This window comes from Sus scrofa, chromosome 15, assembly GCF_000003025.6.
Source record: "Sus scrofa isolate TJ Tabasco breed Duroc chromosome 15, Sscrofa11.1, whole genome shotgun sequence".
Classification (NCBI taxonomy): domain Eukaryota; kingdom Metazoa; phylum Chordata; class Mammalia; order Artiodactyla; family Suidae; genus Sus; species Sus scrofa.
In genome coordinates, this window is record NC_010457.5 from 47,805,554 (window position 1) to 47,827,228 (window position 21,675).

A 21,675-nucleotide genomic window follows, 5' to 3' on the forward strand; every position below is an offset into this window, starting at 1 on the left:
ATCGTGTAATACAGTAGGACATTTTACTGAAAAATAACTGCAGATGAGCAAACCCTCGCAGTTCAAGTCCACGATGTTCAAGGATCAACTATAGTATCTTTGCAGATGGAATCCGGCTAAGATGAGGTCACCCTGGATTAGGGTGGTCCATAAATCCAGTGACTGGTGTCCTTATTAGAAAGCCATGTCAAGAGACAGAGACATACAGGGAGAAGTGGGCCATGTCATGAAGGAAGCAGAGATGGGGGGTCCAGCCAAGGAACAGCAAGAACTGCTGGCAACCACCAGAGGCTAGAAGAAACAAGATTCCTCCCTAGAACCTCTGCAGGGAAGGGGGCCCAGCCAACACCCTGATTTCAGACCCTGAGAAAGAACATTTTTCTGTTGTTTGAGGTTGCCCAGTTTGGGCCACTTTTTTTTTTTTTTTTTTTTTTTTTTGGTCTTTTTGCTATTCCTTGGGCTGCTCCCACAGCAAATGGAGGTTCCCAGGCTAGGGGTCAAATTGGAGCCGTAGCCACCGACCTACGCCAGAGCCACAGCAACGCAGGATCCCAGCCGCGTCTGCAACCTACACCGAAGCTCACGGCCACACCGGATCATTAACCCACTGAGCAAGGGCAGGGACCGAACCCGCAACCTCATGGTTCCTAGTCGGATTCATTAACCACTGCGCCACGACGGGAACCCCCGGTCCACTTTTTAAAGGCAGCCCTAGAAAGCTAACACATCCTCCAACAGCTTCTCAGAAAGAAAATCAAAGCCTCAGTACAACAGACCTCCCCGGACCTGGATGACTTCAGCTCCCACTGCTCCTTGCCGGTCACTGTGGCAGCCCTGGCCCCTTCACTGGTCCTCGAACATGCTGCCACCCTGCTGGGGCAGCCTCACACCTTCGAAGGAGCCTTTCTCTCTGCTGGAAGAGTTCTTGCCTCAGGTCTCTGCACAGCTGTTCTCTCCATCTTCCTGCCAGGCTCTGCTACAGTCCCCTGACCAATAAGGACCCCATCAGCCTTCAGCATCTCCTACCTCCTCCCCCACATACTCTGCTCCTGCTTCCCTTGCTTTACTCTTCTCCACAATACTTAAGACAAGCTGACATACACATTTTGCTGAACCTCTCAAGATCCACCTCCCTCTGCAACACTAGCTTGGTTTCACTGCTGAATCACAGTGCACCCGATTTACTAAGTGGATACATGAATTTGACCAGGACAGGGGAAATTTTACTCAAAACTGGCTGTGTGACAAAAAGGGTTTCTATTAATTAAGTGCAAGAGCAGCTTCTGGAGATGAAGGGCAGGCTCAAGGTTGAGCTCTGAGGGGCCAGGCTGTCTCAGGTGGATGCAGAGCCCATACCCATCCCTGATGGAAGATGAAATGGCCTCTTAAGATTTGGCTTTATCTAACAAAGTCAATCCACCTAAAATTCTTGCATCCAGCCACACCCTGTAGAAATCAAGTTGGCCTGAGAAATGCATGAAGCCAAATCTTAGCATACCCCCACCATGGCATGGCCATGTACATTTTTGTTTTTTCAGGGGCCAAGGGGAAAGGCCCATCAGAAACGTTCTGACAATGATATTCTTATACTGCAAATGTACCCACCACCTTATTTAGGGAAGAAGGCCTCTGACCACCACACTCATGAAAAACCAACCCCAAACCATTTCAAAAAAGCTAAGTGTTTTCAAACCACACCTGCTCAGTAAGGAAACTATCCCAACCTGGTTCCAAGAGCTCTAAAAGAATACTCTTCCTGCCCTCATTTGCATTTTCAAAACTTTAAACAACAACAAATAGAGGCAGAAAATGAAAATCTTCCTTTACCTTGGGTTTTGGCCCCTGGGCCTGCCAGTCCCAGCTGTGAATCACAGGATTCTTTGAGAGGTGATCTGATGGGCGTTTCAGCTTCAGGGGTCTCAAAATTACCTTCAGAATCCGAGCTGCCAAGGAGGAAAAATGAGGAATTACCACTTTCAACGGTATTGCCGACACCCTTTATAGTCTATATATCCACAAAGGCTAAAGTCCAGTTTTGTCTTTTGTTTTGTTTTTTGTTTTTTGTCTAATTTTACAACCCACGGGTCCTCAGTGGGCCTGGCCTTCCGGACCAGCTTGGGGGGTTTCCAGCAGGGCCCTCCTTAGGCTGCTGTCTGGCCTCCTGGCTCCCTGAAATCTCCATCCTCCGGAGCCTTTCTCCAGCACCATTTATTTTTGAGGTCATCCTTTCCTGACAACCCCCAAAAGCACTTTCCAATAGACTCCTCTTCTCATAAGAACCCTAATTTAAAAATCAAGCTTGCTCCCTCACCCTAAAAATTAAGCCATTTCTCGCCATGATGCCTTTTTCTTCTCCAGGCCTTTACCTATTTGGAACTCATTCGGCCTCGCCGAAAACGCTGTCACCTGCCTTCCGCAATCATACGGGTGACAGCTCGGCAGAGACCACCATTTCTCACCAGCTGCCAGGGGCCTGTCACCGCCCTCGACCTTCTTTACCCAGGTTGCATTTTCCGGACACAGTGGGGGCCCCAGGAGGGCCTGGGAGCCGACTCTCCCCCCACCCCACCAAAGGGAGGGCCCTAAGTTCTACTGAGTAGGGTGTGTGTGTGTGTGTGTGTGTGTGTGTGTGTGTGTCCGTCCGCGCGCGCAAGGGAGGGGGCTGCGTAGGTCAGGGCTTAGAGGAAGTGACCGAGGCAGACGGGGATGCGGGGAGACTGCAGATTCTGGGTTAGGTTCAGAAAGCTCGTACTGAAACCGGGAGGAAGAAAACACCCAGAAGGACAGAACATTCTGAACTTCCGAATGTACAGCGGGGACCTGGTTACGGGCAGGGACGCAGCATTGGCATGAACACGGTTATACGCGGGTGGCGACCACACACACGCACACAGAAGGAGCCGCAGATGGATGGATGGCAGTGCGTTTGCATCCCGGCAGGAACGCCTGTACTTGCCTGAAACTCAAGGATTTGGTCTCGGCTTGCGAGTCCTCCTCCTCGGGGTCGCCCTCCGACCCTCCGGCCTCGTCCCCTCCGGCGCCCCCGCCGCGCACCGCGGACCATGTCCATTTCGCCCACTGCACGGGGGACAGGATCTGCCAGGGGCTGAACGCCATGAGCGCGGCTCCTCCAGCTCCGGCTCCTAGGAGGAGGGGAAGGGGGAGAGCCTTTTTTCCCTTTCAAAATGGAGGGAACCGGTGACAGGCGCCGGACGCGCTTCCAGTGGAGGCGCGGATGTGGTTAAACGAGCGCCGTCGGGGGGCCCGGGTGGAGCGCTTCCTCTCCGCCGGCAGGCAGCGCCCCGTTCTCCTCGTCCTCCTTCCCGAACGTGCGGCAGCGGCGCCTCCGCACCCGGCGACTCTCGCTGGAAAGACACCTCTCCAGGGGCCTCCTCGGGGCCCGGGCCCGCGGGGCGGCTCAGCGGCTCGGCGGGTCAGCGACTCCGGGTCCGAGCGTCCCGGCTCCCGCCTCCGGGCCGGCGAGGCGCGCATCAGCTGCGGCGGAGCCGCGCCCCAGGAGCCGCCCCCTCGGACCGTACTACTCGCGCGCGCGGGCGGGGGCGGCGGCGGCGGCGGGCCTTTGAAGCGCTCGGCGCTCCCGCTGGATCCCCCCACCACGGCGCCAAAGTGGTAGCTCCTGCACTGAGGGAAGGGGCTTCCCGGCTGCAACTTCGGCCGCAGGCCAAGGACCCGGGTGCCCCCAACAGCTCCTCCGGCGTCGGGAGCGGGGAAGATCCGTCTTTCTTGGTCAGTGCACGCTAAACTATGCCTCTTCCCTTTTTATTTTTATCCTTTCATCTTGCTACTGCGACTTAATGGCGTTGGTGATACTGGATCTCAGAGAAGTTCAGTTCCTTAGTAAAAACAAAAAACATTGAGGCCGCTGTTGATGTCTTCCCATTCCTGATAGGACAGTGTGGAAGATTTCAGCTGATTCACTTTCAACCTTCAAATCCCTCAGCAACGCGGCAAAAGTAGCCAAGGCTGGAATTTTAGATGTTTTGTCGCTCCCCAGTCGACCCTGGTGGATGTTCCGTGGCCAGGTCTTGGGTAATTACCGTGTGAATTATAACCTGATCAGTTTCCCATTCTCCTTTTTGAGGCTTTCTTTTCATAACTTATAAGTCCTGGATTTCTGACTCCGTTTGCTGCTTCGTAAGTTTGCCAACAGGCCTGGTGATGGCAGCCTTCAAAATAAAAAGCTATGTTTGAAGGCAGAGGGAAGTAGAGCTCTCCTCGAATTTTCTTCATTTTTCAATAAGGGATTCTACTTTGCCTCTCAGAATCACCAATGTCGCCCTGAGAATCCACCGCACAAACCACCAGGTTTAATGATTTCCTTGCCTGGATAAGGTGTTTCTTGTACTATTGTAATTTCCAGAGTGGCAGTGAACCTGTCACCTGGCAGGTTCCCACCTGACAACAGCTCCAGAATTTAGGAACAAAATCAGGCTGAAACCACCAGACAGATGTCTCCCCTGAAAGGGGCTGGCATGCATACTGTTGATGAATCATGACTGTCTTACACAGTTGATAATAAAAGCAAAAGCGAAATAGGTAGTTTTACCATAGCCGAAGGGCAGGGGTTTGCCTGAAGTCTAGACTAAAGGGCCGGGGTGTCTGGATGCTTTAGAATTCATCCAGCCCCTTCCAGATAAACACAGCTATCATGACCATTCCAGACACTACAACCAGTAGAAATAAGTAGGAGTCAGGGTGGGGTTTTTTTTGTTGAGGGGGGGGGTTGGGGGGATTGTGAAATATGCCACAACACTCTAACTAGTTGTATTTTTAGGTTTATGGCTCACCATCCAGGCTCCTGGATTTGACTCAAGTGTTTCTTTAGTTTGTTTTTTTTCTCTTTAGGACCAAACCTGCAGCATATGGAGGTTCCCAGGCTAGGGGTCAAATCAGAGCTGCAGCTACCAGCCTACGCTACAGTCACACCAATGCCAGATCTGAGTCCCATCTGCGACCTACACCACAGCTCACGGCAATGCCAGATCCTTAACCCAGAGCGAGGCCAGGGATCGAACCTGCATCCTCTTGGATACTATGTTGGGTCCTTAACATGCTGAGCCACAACAGGAACTTCCTGACACCAGTGTTTTGATATCCCCAATGTAAATCAGTAACTGGCATATACTGGTCCTGTTCATTCTTCTTCCTGGAACTTTTTCATTCCTCAGAACCCCCACTGTGACTGACACAGCTCCCGCAGCCCCCATTTTTCATACTGTACTATAAATGTCTCCCATCCAGTCCTACCTCTGAGGGTTTTCTCAGCTGGGGTCGCTCTTGCCTGACTTCTCCCCCGTCTTGCTGCTCCTGCTCCCAGTCTACTCCAGCCCTTTGTAGTCCCACCTATAATCTCTACAGAATTGGTTCTGAACCTTTAATATGGCCAAGAATCATCCAGGGCCCCTCTTTAAAAATCCAAGTTGCCAGCAGGTTCTGGAAACTGGTATTTTTACCAAGTGTCTTGAATTTTTTTCTCAGGATAAATTTGGGAAACAATGACCAGCTTGAGTCAACTAACTGCTGCTTCGGGAACAATCTCCTTTTTTGCTGCAGAGTTTTGCACACACACCCCCTCAAGCCCCGAGATGTTGACAGCAAAATTCCCTTCATCACCCAGCACAGGTGTCTGCTCTAGGAAAACAGGCTGATTGCTCCCTGCTTTCTACCATCTCTAGACCTGGGACACTCATAGAGATGTTTACTGTGGCCCTTGGATGACTGTGAAAGGGTACACGACTAACAGTTACACTAGGACAACAGGCACAAACCAGGACGTCCCAAGATGTAAGGTCACCGTACACTTGGCACACTATATATAACATATTTGTTTACAAGTTGTCTGGACCATAAGCTTCTAAATGTCAGGGACCACACTGCTTTTATGATTTATTTCTGTTCCCCTAGAAATCAGGACAGGGTCACACATTCAGTAGGGTGTTCAATAAATGTGCAGAAAAGGAATATTCTAGTTTATAAACAGACCTTGTAAGTTTGGCTAGGGTGACATAAATTCCTAAAGCTTGACTCTTCCTGGGGAAGAGTTTGAAATTTTGAACCAGCACAGAACGGACACCAGACCAGTGATGGCCCCAGCAGGACAAAGCCTGGTCTTTATAGAAATGTCTTGAAATTGGAGAAGCAAATGCCCAGATTTCGGAAAATCAGTCATCTGCAAGTTCCTGGACTTCCTGGGAACAACAAGAAAGTAAGTAATTACTCAATAGCTTGAATTAATTTTACTGTCTGGAACAAATAGTGAGGCCGGTACATCCATCTTCCTATAACTCTGGGAAAGAATGGGCAATGTTTGACAACCAAGGTAAGCCATCATTTTGCTGCTAGGCCCTTAGCTTCAAGGGGCAGAATGTCTGCAATTATAAGACCAAATGGAATGTCTTTGTTTTGGAAATGACCCTATGCACAGGAAGGGCCCATCTATTCTCTTCCTCCCTCTGCTTCTTGCCTTCACTGCCCTTCTTGCCCTTCAATAACGCCATGAAAATCTAAACTGAAACTCCTTGAAACACTCCACAATGGTGGCCAGCCAGGCACACACACCTTGCCACTAACGGATACTCAAGAGGGATCTGCAAAATGGGTCTCTTTGGTAACAAAAGAAAATAAATACACGAGTAAGCAAACTCACACTGGCAAAGACTATCTGGGCTGGCCGGAGGGCAGAGGCAGTGTACAGACTGACCAGGAAGGACCCTCTCCCTGTTAAGACGGAGCGCGTAACTCAGGTTGAACTTGATCTTGTAGTAGGGAAAGCAAACACAAATGCCTACGTGGATAATGTGAGGAGTGACCAAGCCTGGGGGGCAGCTGTACCATCTGGAGAGGCCTGCCGTAGGTAAGGTGAGGCCCAGCCCAGTTCTGGTGCCCATCTAACCCAAACCCAGGATTTTTTCTTTTCATATTTTAAAGTTTTATTGAAGTATAGTTGATTGACAATGTTGTGATAATTTCTGCCATACAAACCCAGGATTTTACAGGATATATTCCAACCTTTCATGTTCCTACTAATTTAAATTGTTTTAAGAGTTCCCATTGTGGATCAGCGGGTTAAGAACCTGACTAGTATCCGTGAGGTTTGATCCCTGGCCTTGCTCAGTGGGTTAAGGATCTGGCATTGCTGTGGCTGTGGTGTAGGCCAGCAGCTGCAGCTCTGATTTGACCCCTGGCCTAGGAGCTTCCCTGTACCACCAAGTTCAGCCCTAAAAGGACCAAAAGAAAAAAAACTTGTTTTAAATCTCCCGGAGGCCAACAAGATACAGGATAAACAAAAGCTATATATGCGCCTGCATGGCCCATGGACCCTGATTGGCCATGGGGAGTCCTCTCGCTTTGGAGCAAGTCAGAAACATTTCCATTTAGAAAGATGGTTCTGACAACCACCTGTGGGCTGGGATGGAAGGAGTGAAGACTGGGAGACCCCTGAAAATACTATTTTCCCTGCCCCAGGCTGCGTGGAGAAGGGAGCTGGCTGCTCCCCCAGAGGGTAAAGAAGCAGAACTGGAACTAGCGTCCTTATCTCTCACTCAGTAAGTCTGGGAGCTGTGAGCAATCCAAGCCCAGCAGGGCCCCTCTTACAACATAAGGAAGAGGAAACTGCTACAGAAGCACAGAAGAAAACGTGCTTCCGACAGCCAGTGAAATAAGACAGCTATGTGTCTGAGAAGATGTGATGGAGGGGGGCGGTGGGGCCAGGATGGCGCTAGGGGATCACAGCAAGATCAAGTCACCAGAAGAAAACAGTGAAGGTCAGGCGGTCAGGCAGACCCACCAACAACATATCTGTGTTCTTTAGCAGGTTAAGAAGTTGGTGAGGAGTTCCTGCTGTGGCACAACAGGATCAGCAGCATCGTGGGAGCCCTGGGATGCAGGTTCGATCCCCAGCCCGGCACAGTGGGTTAAGGATCTGGTGCTGCCACAGCTGTGCCTTAGGTCTTCACTGCTCCTCAGATCTGATCCCTGGCCTGGGAACTCCATATGCCGCAGGACAGCCAAAAATGGAAAGAAAAAAAAAAAAAAAGAAAAAAATTGGTAAGCAAAACATACACCTAATTCAATTAAGATGAAAAGCCAGGTTGAAGATGTAACCAGAGGGGCTGGCAGCTCTGAAGGGCTGAGGAAAGGCACTGGTCTCTGCGGGAACTGACGGGACACAGGCAGCGAGGTTCCGGGGCCTCGGTGGGACCTCCACAGACCATCTCCCCTCCCTGCCCTGCTTTTTGAGAGCCACTCTGGACACGGAATGAGCTTCCAGATTGGGGGTGGGGGGCACATCTCCATCAGCCTGACCTCTGAATGTTCTCACTCACTGAGCTAGACAGCCTCAACCCTGAGCTGTTTTCTTCTCAAACGTTTAAGTGCAAAAGGCCTCTCAGATGTCACCTTAACAGTACCTTGTATAATAAATGTTCATCTGATCCCTACATCATTCTTTCCGGTAGAAGGACTGTTTCTCTCTCTCTCTCTCTCTCTCTCTCTCTCTCTCTCCTTTTTTTTTTTTTTTTTTTTTTTTTTTTGTCTTTTTAGGGCCTCGCCCAAGGCATATGGAGGTTCCCAGGCTAGGGGTCAAATCAGAGCCACAGCTGCCAGCCTACACCACAGCTCACAGCAATGCTGGATATTTAGCCCACTGAAAGAGGCCAAGGATTGAACCCACATCCTCATGGATACTAGTCGGGTTCGTTACCACTGAGCCACAATGGGACCTCCCTGGCTTTCTCATTCTCAACTGGTTGAGGAGGTAAGGAAAGCAGAAAGGACAGTCACCGGCCTGAAATTGCAACCCAGCACTGAATCTGGAGCCCTAGGTGCCTACCTGTCTGTACCCCTCGCTCTGTATCAAACCAGAAGTAGAAAGCCCTTGCTGCAGCCACTCTGGGGTTGGAGGTTCCACTGGCTGGACCCTCCTCTTAGTCTGTTGCTGCTACTGCAGTCCTGGTGTCCCATGTACCTGGCACAGGCTGCAACACCTGTCCAACACGACCTAGTCCAGCACAACTAGGAATACCTCGCTCCACCCATGAAGAACAGCCATGACCAATAGGGGCGTCTGAGAATGTACGCAAAGACGTTCCCATTACAGCCTTCCTGGCAAGATGCAATGTTATCCTTTACCTGGAGGCTGTCCATCACCCAGAGAATTGCACTCTTCCCTCCAAATAGGCCCTAATCAGGGAATGTGTACTAGGCATTTACATTGAACACTATATCCTAAAGAGAACCTCCTTTCTCATTTTTTAAAAGGCATTTACATTGAACACTATATCCTAAAGAGAACCTCCTTTCTCATTTTTTTTAGGTCCATAGTTCACACTCTTTCAGAGCTCTAGGAAGATGAAAAGGGATCCAGATTGCATCCATTAAAGGCTCGGTCAAGCTCCCCACCCAGGGACCTGCTTGAGGAACCTTGTCCAGGCTTTGCTCTGGTGAACAATTCTCATCAGATCCACCCTCTCTCTCATCTATTTTGTTCTGCATCATAAAAGTAGACTTTAATTTCCCCAGAAGGCACGTCATTCAGCCTAGGTCACAGTCAGACCTAGAGGAAAACCGCCCCATAGCAGCATCATCCCATGTCAGCTTTCAGAGAAGTGGGCAAACAAACAAACATACATTAGAATGCTTACACCAAACCAGTGTCACGTAAGAGCCTGTTCTATGGGGTTTTTGTTCATTCCCAGCAGATATTATGACCCTATGTTTACGGACTTTGTAAGAAAGTTCACTTTCACTCTCTCCCTAGGATATATGAGCATTAGAGAAACAGTTGCCAAGTATACAAGATATAAACAGAATTAGGTCAGCCTGTCCATTCTACATGAGGGAAATAACCCCAAGCATTGTCCCAAATTCTTCCCACCAACTACCATAGTTGAAAACATGCACACCAAAAATAAACACCAAAGATCCGCTTAGAGCAGTGAACTATCTTGAACTTTAGAATTATCTATTCCAGTAGATAAAGGTTGGTTTTTCCTGTTAAACAACATTACTGCAATCACAGAACGTGTTAAACAGACAAATCATCTTGTAAAATTATTGATTTAACACATTTTGTTTTACTCCATGGAATTTTTGTTGTTGTTGTCTTGTCTTTTTAGGGCCACACCTGTGGCATATGGAGATTCCCAGGCTAGGGGTCTAATCAGAGCTGTAGCTGCTGGCCTACACCAGAGCCACAGCAACGCAGGATCCGAACTGCATCTGCCAGCTACACCACAGCTCACGGCAATGCCAGATCCTCAACCCACTGAGTGAAACCTGGGATCAAACCTTCGTCCTCAACAGATGCTAGTCCGGGTCATTAACCGTTGAGCCACGACAGGAACTCCTCCTTCATGGAATTTACATTCCTTTTTAGCAGTTTAAGCATTAGGAAAGGTGGACCCTCCATGTCAGAGAGCTTCATATAGAAAGCCTCAGAGAAGAAAAACATTTGAGGAGGTCCCTGGTGGCCTAGTGGTTAAAGGATCTGGGTCTGTCACTGCTATGGCACAGGTTTGACCCCTGGGAACTTCTGGGAACTTTTGCATGCCATGAGTGCATCAAAAAAAAAAAAAAAAAAAAAAAAAAGAAGAAGAAGAAGAAAAAGAGGACAAAGAAGGGAATTTCTGTTGTGGTTCAGCAGGTTAAGAACCTGACTAGTAACCGTGAAGATGTAGGTTTGATCCCTGGCCTGACTCAGTGGTTAAGGATCTGGTATTGCCGTGAGCTTCGGCGTGGATCTGGCATTGCTGGGTGTATGCAGGCAGCTGCTGCTCTAATTTGACTCCTAGACTGGGAACTTCCACATGCCATAGATAAGGCCCTAAAAAGCAAAAAAAAAAAAAAAAAAGAAGAAGAAGAAGAAAACCATCTGAAACCCTTTCTTGTCATTTATGAGTTTTAAGTTTCTAATAATGCCCATTACTCCATACTTGAGAAATCTACTTGACTTCGTTAACCTAGATTGGGGGAGGAGGAACCTAAGGCTTGATTCAAGGAGACAGAAGGGATTTAGGAAACTGAAATAAAATAATAGTCCCTCTCTTGTGTCCATTTTGCTCCCTCGATTCTAACTTACTTCCAAAATAAAATAAATCTCCCCCAATAAACCTCCCCATCTGTTGGACTAGAATTACACTGATCAGATGGCCCAGATTTTCTGAGCTCATCCTGATGTCAAATATCCTACCCACTGTCCTCATAAGTACTTGTCCCCAGTGTCATTTAGGAAACACTGTCACTGAGAAATTAGAAGTTAGATTGGGAGGGCACTTGGAAAGGACAGCAGAGATTCACGGGTAGGAGGGGGTAGGGTGTCCACTCAAATAAAACAATAAAACCACAAAAAGCTTTCCAAAGTCAATGGGAAACCCAGGCCACTGGAATCCTCACTCTGGGAACATGGGGTTGGGAGTGGGGTCGAGGTGTAGATTTCACTATGGTAACGCATGTGTTTGTGACCAAAAATCCTCCTGTGTTTCTAAGAGAAAAAAACAGGAAACTAAGAAGCAAATTCCACAACCTGATAAGCAGCCTCCTGCTACTTCCAGTTTTTATATTTTTTTAATATTTTTATAGTAAAATTAAACCGCCATAATTTGGTTTTGAAACTACATGTGTGTGAAAATTGAAGGAAAGTATGTCCTTTTACTTCTCTGTGACAGTACAAAGCAGGGGAAGGGGTGTTAAACTTTTTTTGGCCCCTCCCACATCGCACGGCCATTCCAGGGCCAGGGATTGAACCCTTCCCACAGTAGTGACAATGCTGGATCCTTAACCACTAGGCCTCCAGGGAACTTCTTAAAGATTTTTAAATATGCCAAATATTAATATCGCTCACATTCTTCACTAATAAATATAAGCTGAATGACTAGCTGAATAAATGGAAAGATATAATGATGTCCCAAGTTGGTAAAAATAAATATTGTAAAGATGGCAATCCTAGCCAATTAATTTACAGATCTAATGCGATTTCCACCAAAATTCTTAGGGGATTTTTCTGAGGATTTGTCAAGATTTTTCAAAAGTTTTATCTGGAAAAATAAACTGGTGAGCATACTTTAGATTCTTTTTTTTAAAAAAAAAGCATCAAAAGGGGGATAGGTTCTGCAAGAAATTAAGACATAGTTATGCAAAAATAAGCATATGTGTGTTCTGTGAAGCAGAACAGAAAGCCCCCAAAAAGAACCTTGTAAGAGATAGGAATTCATTATACGATAGAGAAGAGATAGTGGGGAAGGGAAGACGATTTAATAAATGGTTGAAGAGTAAATTGGTTGGCGATGGGGAAAAGATCAAATTAAACCCTTACTTCAGAGCATATAGCAAGATAAATTCCAGATGGATTAGAAGGCTAAATAATACAAATCAAACCAGGGGGAGAAAATAATCTAAAAGCAACAGAATCTGTCAAAGCTCTGTTGGAAGGATGACTGTCCAAACTTCAGAGTAATTAACGAAATCACACACAAAATAAAGATAGATTTGGCTCCATAAGCTGAGGAAAGCTTCTACATGTCTGCCTTCGAATGAAAAGGCAAGGAGTTTCCCGGTGGCGCAGCGGTTAAGGATCCACTGTTGTCACTGCTGTGGCTGGGGTCACTGCAGCGGTGTGGGTTGGACCCCAAAGCACTACTCCCAACACCCTCTTTGTCTTAAGCTGAAGATGGTATTTAAGGTGAAAGTTTCTGCCACTTCAGTGAGTTACTTAGTTTTCTCCCTTGTAGATATATTATTAAACTTTTGTTTGACTTTCTCCTGTTAATTTGTCTCATGTCCATTCAATTCTGAAACCTCCAGCAGAACCTAGAAGAGCAGAGGGAAATGTCTTTCTCCTTGACAATATGCACACTTGGTAAGTGTAACAGAGACACAACATTCCCTCTCCCCAGTTCACCTCATTTAAAAAAGTAACAGGAACAGAGTTCCCATCGTGGCTCAGCAGAAAGGAACCCGACTAGGATCCTTGAGGATTCGGATTCGAAACCTGGCCTTGCTCAGTGGGTTAAGGATCCAGCGTTGCTGCGAGCTGTAGTGTAGGTCAAAGATTCGGCTCAGATCTGGCATTGCTGTGGCTGTGGCATAGGCTGACAGTTGCAGCTCCGATTCCAACACTAGCTGGGGAACCTCCATATGCCACAGGTTTGGCCCTAAAAGCAAAAAAAAAAAAAAAAAAAAAAAGTAACGTAGACTATTTAATAAAGAAAAGGATTCTTTGGTATACCTATAACATTATGCTTTGTATTAAAAGTATTTGAAATCGTTTGTTTCGTTTTGTTTTTTTTTCTTTTTATGGCTGCACCTGCAGCACATGGAAGTTCCCAGGCTAAGGGTCAAATCAGAGCTGAAGCTGCCAGCCTACACCACAGCCACAGCAATGCCAAATCCAAGCCGCATCTGTGACCTACACCACAGCTCACAGCAACCACTGATTGAGGCCAGGAATCAAACCTACATCTTCATGAATACTAGTTGGGTTCAAAACCCACAATGGGAAATCCCTGAAATAGATTTATTGTTTAAGGCAAAATAATACCTATGCTTATCCTTTCATTCAATCATTCTACACATTTTTATTTTTTAAACTGATTATAATTTATTTTAGGATTCATCTTTTTTTTTTTTTTTTTCTGGCCATGACATTCTTGATGTGATATCTCAGTTCCTAGACCAGGGATTGAACCTAGACAGCAGCAGAGAAAGTGCTGAATCCTAACCACTAGACCACCAGGGACCTCCCTAGATCATTTAAATAAATGAGATTTAAATATACATTTTATCCTCTGCTAAAGGTAAGGGCTTATTTATTCTCAACATCTCCTGTTTTCACCTTAAGCTCTGCTCTCCAGGTGAGGAAGTGGGAACCAGGCAGCAGCCAAGACCCTTACCAACCCCTGCAGAGCCAGTGTTCTGATCTCTTCTCAGCCATGTAACAAGCCTTTGTGTATCTACTTAATTTACATAATTAGCTCCCTATGTGGAGGGATATTAAGGGGGTTCACTGCTCCTCATTATAAATGAAATCACGAGGAATAACCCTACACATGGGTCTTTGAACAGATACAGGATCATTAAGAAATGATGACTCCAAGAGGAGTTAAAACTTTCGAACACATGTTAAATCTGGAGACGCAGGCAAGCTGCCCTCCAGAAAGGCTGTACTACTATAGTTTTAGACGGCAATATATGATACAGCCTCTTCCCTAAATCTTCTTCAACACTCAGTGAGGCCAGGGAGTTCCCTGGTGGCCAGGCAGGTTAAGGATCCAGCGTTGACACTCCTGTGGCTCTGGCTACTGCTGAACTTCAGCATTCCACAAACACCGCCAAAAAAAAAAAAAAAAAAAAAACTCACTAAGGGAATTGATCTTCTAACACTTTGACAAATAGGTGGCAATAAAACCATTGCTGGTTTTATTTGAACACATCTGATTATTAATGGAGTCAGAACATCTTGTAATGTATTTACTGAAACACTGGCTGACCTGCTTCCATGCTGCCCTCTCTTTCTTCCTTTCTTTCCTTCTTTCCTTCTTTTTTGGTAAATAGAATGTTTAATGGAGTGTTTAATTCTTTGGCCTGAAAACAGTCCCTGGTCCAGCAGTAGCAGCAGCAACACCCGAGGGTTAAGAATGCAAATTCCTAGAGTTCCCACTGTGGTGCAATGGGATCGGTGGGGTCTTTGCAGAGCCAGGACTCAGGTTCAATCCCCGGTGGGCACAGAAGCTTCAGCACAGAAGGTTAAAGGATCCCACGTTGCTGAAGCTGCAGTGTAGGTCAAAACTGCAGCTCAGATCTGATCCCTGCCCCAGAAACTCCAAATGCTATGGGGTGGTCAAAAAAAAGAAAAAATACAAATTCCCAAGCCCCATCCAGACATATTGACGCAGAAACTCTGGGCCTAGGGAGGGAGGAGGGAGGTGTGGGAGGTGGGGTCAGGGAGGTAGGCAGGTGATGCCCCTGAGTGATGGGCAGTAAAGTGTCTTTACATCACTAGGATTTCAGTTGCAAAGCAGGCTCTAACCTCTAAACAGGAGACAAAAAGCTTTTGGATCGATAGCAAGTTCAATATTTCCTCCTCCAAATGGCATTTATGGACTGAATATCATTTACCATCTCCAACTTTCGTCCCAAAAGTTCTGCATTACCACAAAACTCACCTAACTCACAACAGCCGAATTACCGCTGCACGAGGGACTGCCTGTTCTTGTCTGACCAACATCACCCCCTCCTTTGAGCCACAACTGGTGTTTTCTTTGATTCCCTCCCCCTCGCCACTCCCAGCGCCTGTGGTTTGCATCCCCCAGCTCTCCAGATGCGGGGGTGGGAAGTGAGTCAGGCCTGACTCAACACTCCCTCCACTCCCCCTCCCAGCCCTCTACACCCCACAGCTCGGCTCAGCCAAGGACACAGGACCCAAGCCCGTCCATGATTTATGTCTCCTGACAACCTCTCTCAGCTCTTCCATCTCTATGACTCCCACTTCCTGTAGCAACACTCTGGCTGGATGCCAAGGGGAGGGAAGGCAGGCTGACCATGGCCCGTGTGGGCCACCTGTAGGAGGAACGACCAGCAGGCATTCCTGGGAACAAGCTGCACCCATTTCAGCCATATCAGGGGACAGGACATGCAGAAATACGACTCTGCACTGAGATCAGCCACCACGATGGGCATTTCCATTAGTTATTGGCCCCTTGGTTCAATAATCCTTTTATTTAGGACAGTCTGGAAGCCTCCACCAGGGACAGCTGGCAGACATGTTTTCCAGGCCGGCGGGTGCCAGGATGGATACACCAAGATTGCGTGGCAACATTCTTCAGCCTCATTCCAGGACTCCTGCTACATCTGTTGGGGAGAACCAGCCTCAGATGTGCCCAGAACTGGCTCTAACACCATTCAGGGCCAAGTGCACAGAAATCCCAATTCAGACATAGTAAAGTGTCCTTGTGCAGGAATCTTTCTATCCTTTCTCCCTTGAGATGTTGATACTTTTTTTTTTTCCTTCTTTTTATGGCTGAATGGGCAGCATATGGAGCTGCAGCTGTTAGCCTATGCCACAGCCACAGCAACACCAGATCTGAGCCATGTCTGCAGACCTACACCGAAGCTTGCAGCAACACCGGAGCCTTAACCCACTGAGTGAGGCCAGGGATCAAACCCATATCCTCTTGGATACTAGTTGGGTTTTTAACCCGTTGAGCCACAATGGCAACTCTGAGATGTTGATCTTTTTATTTTCCCCCCTCAAATAAGGAATTCAGAATGGTTTTATCTCAGCATCCACATTTGACTTAAATTCACCTGTTCGAGAACATCTGCGGAGTGGCTGGGCGGTGGCGCCGCAGGCTGAGGGGACTGCTTATTCTCTCTGAACTTGAACGTACAAAACTGACACATTCCAGGCGGCACCAAGTGAGGAGATGGTTGTTTCCCACAGCCCAAGCCTCCTCCACGTGAAGTGGAGGAACACTCCAGTGTGACCAAAAAAGGAAGCAGCAAGATTCAGCTTCCATAGAGGGTTTTCCAGTGTGAGGGAAGGTGTGTGGGGGGAGAGAAGGGGGGGCAGGAGGGGATGGGGCTGGTACTGATGCCGGAGAGAGATGTGAGCCCCGGGCCACGCTCCCCTCCAGGGACCCTAAAGCAAGGAAGCTGCTGCTCCTGGGAGAGAGGCTCTGGTGGATAAGACACAGCATCAAAACCCTCTCTGCTGAGGTTCTCTGGCGCCTTCGAGGGTTAAGGATCCGATGTTGTCACCACCATGGTGCGAGTTCAATCCCTGGCTGGAAACTTCCTCATGTTCCAGGCGCAGCTAACAAACAAAGAAGCCAAAAAACCCTCTCTCTTTGGAAAGAAGGTGGGGAATCTGGGGTCTGATGCTGTCAGCTGGAGTATTCACACTCCATCCACATCAGACACAGCAGCCCCCACAAGACAGCTCTTCAGCTCAGCGGGGGACCAGTCTCCTGACGTTGTGTCGTCATCTCTCTCCGTGTGAAAGTGTCCCTGCTTTGTGAGCAAGTCAGAGTTGGCAGCACAGGGGCTCGTTCACACTCACACACACACGCTCCCACACAGTCACACACATACCTCATATACACACAGAGTCACATACACACATCATATATACAGTCACGACCCCCCCCATACACCATACACACAGTCACACACAAATACAAACACATTCCTTCTACACATAGTCACACACATACCTCATGCACAGAGTCACACACACACACACCACACATACACAAGCACACACACCCCACACCACACACAGTCACACACCCCTGCACATCATACAGTTACACACACAGTCACGCACTCACCAGTCACACACACACACACCCCACACACCATACACACAGTCACACACACACCTCCCACACAGACACATACACCACATACACAATCACACACACTTACACATCCCACATGTACACACATGTGCACACACACACACAATCACTCAAGCATTTCAGTCCCAAGCACAAGACCGTCCCCAGCCCCCCTGACCATTCAAACAGGGGTATGGAATCAACTAAACAAGACAGACAATTATCAGGGGTATAAAAACAACTTTTACTTAAAAGAAAAAGGCAGTGAACTTTGAGAAGACTGCCAAATGAGAAACACAAGAGAAATTTTCAAGTGTAGCCCAAGGGCAACAAAAACTGAGAAAAAGCGGTGCTGGACAAGCCAGTCAAGTACTACATTGTTTGGGGTTTGCTCTCTGAGGAATATTCCTGGGCAGACGGGATAACCCGCCTGGCATCTTGGGCTCTTGGTCTCCCGGGTAAGCGGCCCCTCTTTCCTTCTGTGGGTGAAATCTGACTCCATCGCTGCCACCAGGGGGCTCCAGAAAATTCTGTCACATTCAATCAGCACATTTTTTTGGAAGAGAATTTCTTCAAGCTTTGTATATTTATATATCAAAAGGTCACAATGAGCGCCCTCTGCACCCAACCCTCGGTGCTTATATTGCAATTCAACCCGAGAACACCAGCGAACAACTGGAAGGAGGGGAAGACGTCCAGCATCTCAGAAGCCACAGAAACACACTCTGATGCACGCGATTCGGAGGAGTGAAGGGGAACAGCACACCCAGGGGACCAGGATGCCCGCCAGCAGAAGGAAAGGCAAATATCAAAAGCCCTCAGTCTCATCCTCCCTCGTTCCCTAATCTGTTTTCCTCCCCTCTGCGTGTCCCGAAAGCTAGCCCCAGATGACTTTCTCATTTCATCCCAGCCGGCAACAGTCCTGCTGGTCACCTCAGGCCAACCAAAGCCAGACTAAGCCAATGGTGACTTGCGCCCCCTGGTGGCAAAACTGGAGAACAGCACTCTCTATCTGACCTGAAGCAGGAGGGAGATGGACCGACAGCAGGTGAAAGAGGTTCACTGCAGACCTCTGTCTCTTCTTCCTGGGCAGTGTCAGCCTCTCCTGAAACCTGGGCACGTCTCTTAGGTCTAATGTCCTCAGCGGAACTACCCACCCCCACTTCAGGTGTAAAGGTGACCCATGTCATTCTAAACCTGACCCTTGTTCCCCAGTGGGAACTTCAGAACACTGGACATTTCATAGGAACCATAGCTTCACACGTGGTGAAACCAGCGGATCACAGGTTTGGTAAGGGACAAAGACAAGACACCATTGGACTCAGAGAAATGCTTAGAAGGTGATGCCTGGCAGGTAAAATGTCAGTCATCTTCCCATCATTATGTCTTGCCCAAGTTTTCATAGTTTTGTTTTCTCAAACCCCTCTTTAAGAATAATTTTGAGGAGGAGGTCCTTGGTGGCCTAGCAGTTAAGGATCTGGTGTTGTCACTGTGGCAACCTGGATCACTGCTGTGTAGTGGGTTCGATCCCCAGCCCACGAACTTTTGCATGCTGTGAGCACGGCCAAAAAAAAAATAATAATTTTGTGGTAGCCATGGAAACATAACATTTTGCAGTTGTGAAGAAAACAAGACTCACAGATGAAAATAATCCAGCAACAAAAGCCAGGAGAGGCATTCTATCTGCCCTGTGTAAATGTAACACAGTGGATGGGTATTTGTGTACAGAATGGGCTGGACAATGTCTCCTCAGACATTTACTTTCCTGAAACTGTGTTATCAGATGGGAAAGAGCCATAAAAACTTATGCTCTAGCAGATAAACAGAAGCCTCTGCTGGTTAATAAGTTGCTCTGTAGAGTTCCTGCAGTAGAGCAGTGGGTTAAGAATCCAACTGCAGCGGCTCAGGTCGATTTGGAGGTATGGGTTCCATCCCTGGCTGTGCAGAGTGAGTTAAAGGATCCTTCAGTGGGTTAAAGGATCCAGTGTTGTGATGTAGGTCACAGCCGAGGCTCAGATTCAGTCCCTGGCCCAGGAACATCCATGTGCAACGGATGTGGCCATTAAAAAGCAAAAAGAAAAGTTGCTTGGAGGCTCTGGAAACGACTGGTAGTTGTTTCCTCTCAGCCAGGTTCACCTGAATCCCTGCTCCACCATTTACTAGCTCTGCAGCCTTTCTTTCTCTACGTTTCAGGCCTCGGCTTGCTCATCTGTGAAATGGAGATAATAACACCTACCTCATAGGGTCGATGACAGGAACAGATGAGAGAACGCCCAGGCCTAAGGTTCTCCAACTCTCCTAACTTTCCTGTCTGTGGATATGTGCATTTTCATTTGGAAAAAGTCTGGGATTCCCCATCGTGGCTCAGCAGAGGTGAATCTGACTTCGATCCCTGGCCTAGCTCAGTGGGTTAAAGATCTGGTGCTGCCGTGAGCTGTAGTGTAGGTCATAGATGCGGCTCAGATCTCATGTTGCTGTGACTGTGGCGTAGGCCGGTGGCTACAGCTCTCATTGGACCCCTAGCCTGGGAACTTCCATATGCCTCAGCTATGGCACTGAAAAGACAAAAAAAAAAAGAAAAGAAAGAAAGAAAAAGTCTGTAAAAGTTCTATGCTATCAAAGGCTCTCTAATCCAAAGATGTTTTCAGAGCTATTACTTTAAAGTGAGCCATCTTTGTAAGATTCCTGGGAACTTTTTTTCTTGTCCAGTGACATCCCACACTGTCAGGCTTTTATGGAGACATGCCAGGCGCAACAAATGTATGGGGTATATTAGAAACAGAACTATCCCGCTTCCAGAAAATAGATATGACTTTAAAGTTTCTATGTAATACCCCTAAACTTAAGTAAGCCAAATAAAATTTATTTTGCCTACAATGGTTATTAATAACATTCACAGCAGACATACCATAAGATTGATTAAGGTGAAACTATTCTAGGTACAGGCAAAAAAAAAAAGATATTCAAAGCATTAGCTGTGGCTCCAATTCAATCCCTAGCCTGGGAACTTCCTTATGCTGTGGGTGTGGCCATAAATTTTTTTTTTTAATTATTGGAGTATAGTTTCTTTACAATGTTGTGTTAGTTTCAGGTGTACAGTAAAATGATTCTGTGACACATATACATATATATATATCCATTCTTTTTCAGATTATTTTCCCATATAGGTTATTACAGAATACTGAACATTGCTTTTTGTTTTTTGGGGTTTTTTTAGTGCCACTCCTTAGGCATATAGAAGTTCCCAGGCTAGAGGTCCAATCAGAGCTGCAGCTGCCGGCCTATGCCACAGTCACAGCAATGCCAGATCCTAGCTGTGTCTGTGACCCACACCACAGCTCAAGGCAATGCTGGATCCTTAACCCACTGAGCGAGGCCAGGGATCGAACCTGCATCCTCATGGATACAAGTTGGATTCATTACCACGGAGCCATGATGGGAGCTCCTGAGCACTGAATTTTTTAAGATGGTATTACAGATCTGTGGGAAGAGAAAGGATTAGTTAGTACTCAATACTGGTCCTGGAGTAACTGGTTAGCTATTTTGGAAAACAAACAAAACAATGTTAGAGCCCTATCTTACAATAGTGACTCCAGAAATTTCAGATCTGGTAAATGGTTTCTTATAAAGAAAAGGACATCATGAAACAACTAGAAGAAAAAAATTACCTCATGCGAGATAGGGAAGAGCTTACTAAAGCACAAAGGCAGAGGAAGAAACCCCAAAGGAAAATGGGAAGAGTTGATTTATATTAAAAAGTAACGTGACGGAGTTCCCGTCGTGGCGCAGTGGTTAACGAATCTGACTAGGAACCATGAGGTTGCGGGTTCGGTCCCTGCCCTTGCTCAGTGGGTTAACGATCCGGCGTTGCTGTGACCTGTGGTGTAGGTTGCAGACGCGGCTCGGATCCCACGTTGCTGTGGCTCTGGCGTAGGCCGGTGGCTACAGCTCTGATTCAACCCCTAGCCTGGGAACCTCCATATGCCGCGGGAGCGGCCCAAGAAATAGCAACAACAACAACAACAACAACAACAACAACAAAAAAAGTAACGTGACTACTAAATGTAATATGTTCTGGAACAGAAAAAGGGTATCAGGTAAAAACTAAGGAAATCTAAATAAAGTATGGATTGTAGTTAATAATAATATATCAATGATGTTTCATTACCTGGAACAAAAGTATCAACTTAATAAAAGATAATGAATAATAAATATACTTTAATAAGAAGCAAAAATGCTCGTGAGTTTATGGGGACTCGGTATATCTGCTGAAATTTTCTGTCAATCTGAAATTGTTCTAAAATTTTTCTTCCCCGTCTTT

General features: G+C 47.1%; 1 protein-coding gene and 1 long non-coding RNA gene across 27 annotated transcripts in view; one reads left to right on the forward strand and one right to left on the reverse strand.

Annotated features, from left to right (window-relative positions):
• Positions 1-21,675, reverse strand: part of TACC1 (transforming acidic coiled-coil containing protein 1) — a 112,122-nt gene that overhangs the window by 56,475 nt on the left and 33,972 nt on the right. For 9 of the 20 annotated variants that reach the window (XM_021075676.1, XM_021075678.1, XM_021075681.1 and 6 more), the window contains 2 exons: positions 2,957-3,143; positions 1,828-1,943 (listed from right to left, as the gene is read on the reverse strand). In XM_021075676.1, coding sequence (XP_020931335.1) covers positions 1,828-1,943; positions 2,957-3,143 — 303 coding nt within the window. Of the gene's footprint in view, positions 1-1,827; positions 1,944-2,956; positions 3,516-21,675 lie in introns of those variants that run through there. The other 11 variants (XM_021075690.1, XM_021075693.1, XM_021075691.1 and 8 more) reach the window with 4 other exon arrangements.
• LOC100520518 lies at positions 3,159-10,083 on the forward strand. Of its 7 annotated transcripts, none has more exons than XR_002339289.1 (4): positions 3,556-3,747; positions 5,500-6,226; positions 7,832-8,067; positions 9,335-10,083. It is a non-coding gene; the product is annotated as a translation initiation factor IF-2 (long non-coding RNA). The 7 variants fall into 7 exon arrangements; XR_002339288.1 differs by adding an exon at positions 7,486-7,565 and having other exon boundaries at positions 3,569-3,747; positions 7,835-10,083; XR_002339287.1 differs by lacking the exon at positions 9,335-10,083 and adding an exon at positions 7,486-7,565 and having other exon boundaries at positions 3,570-3,747; positions 7,832-8,047.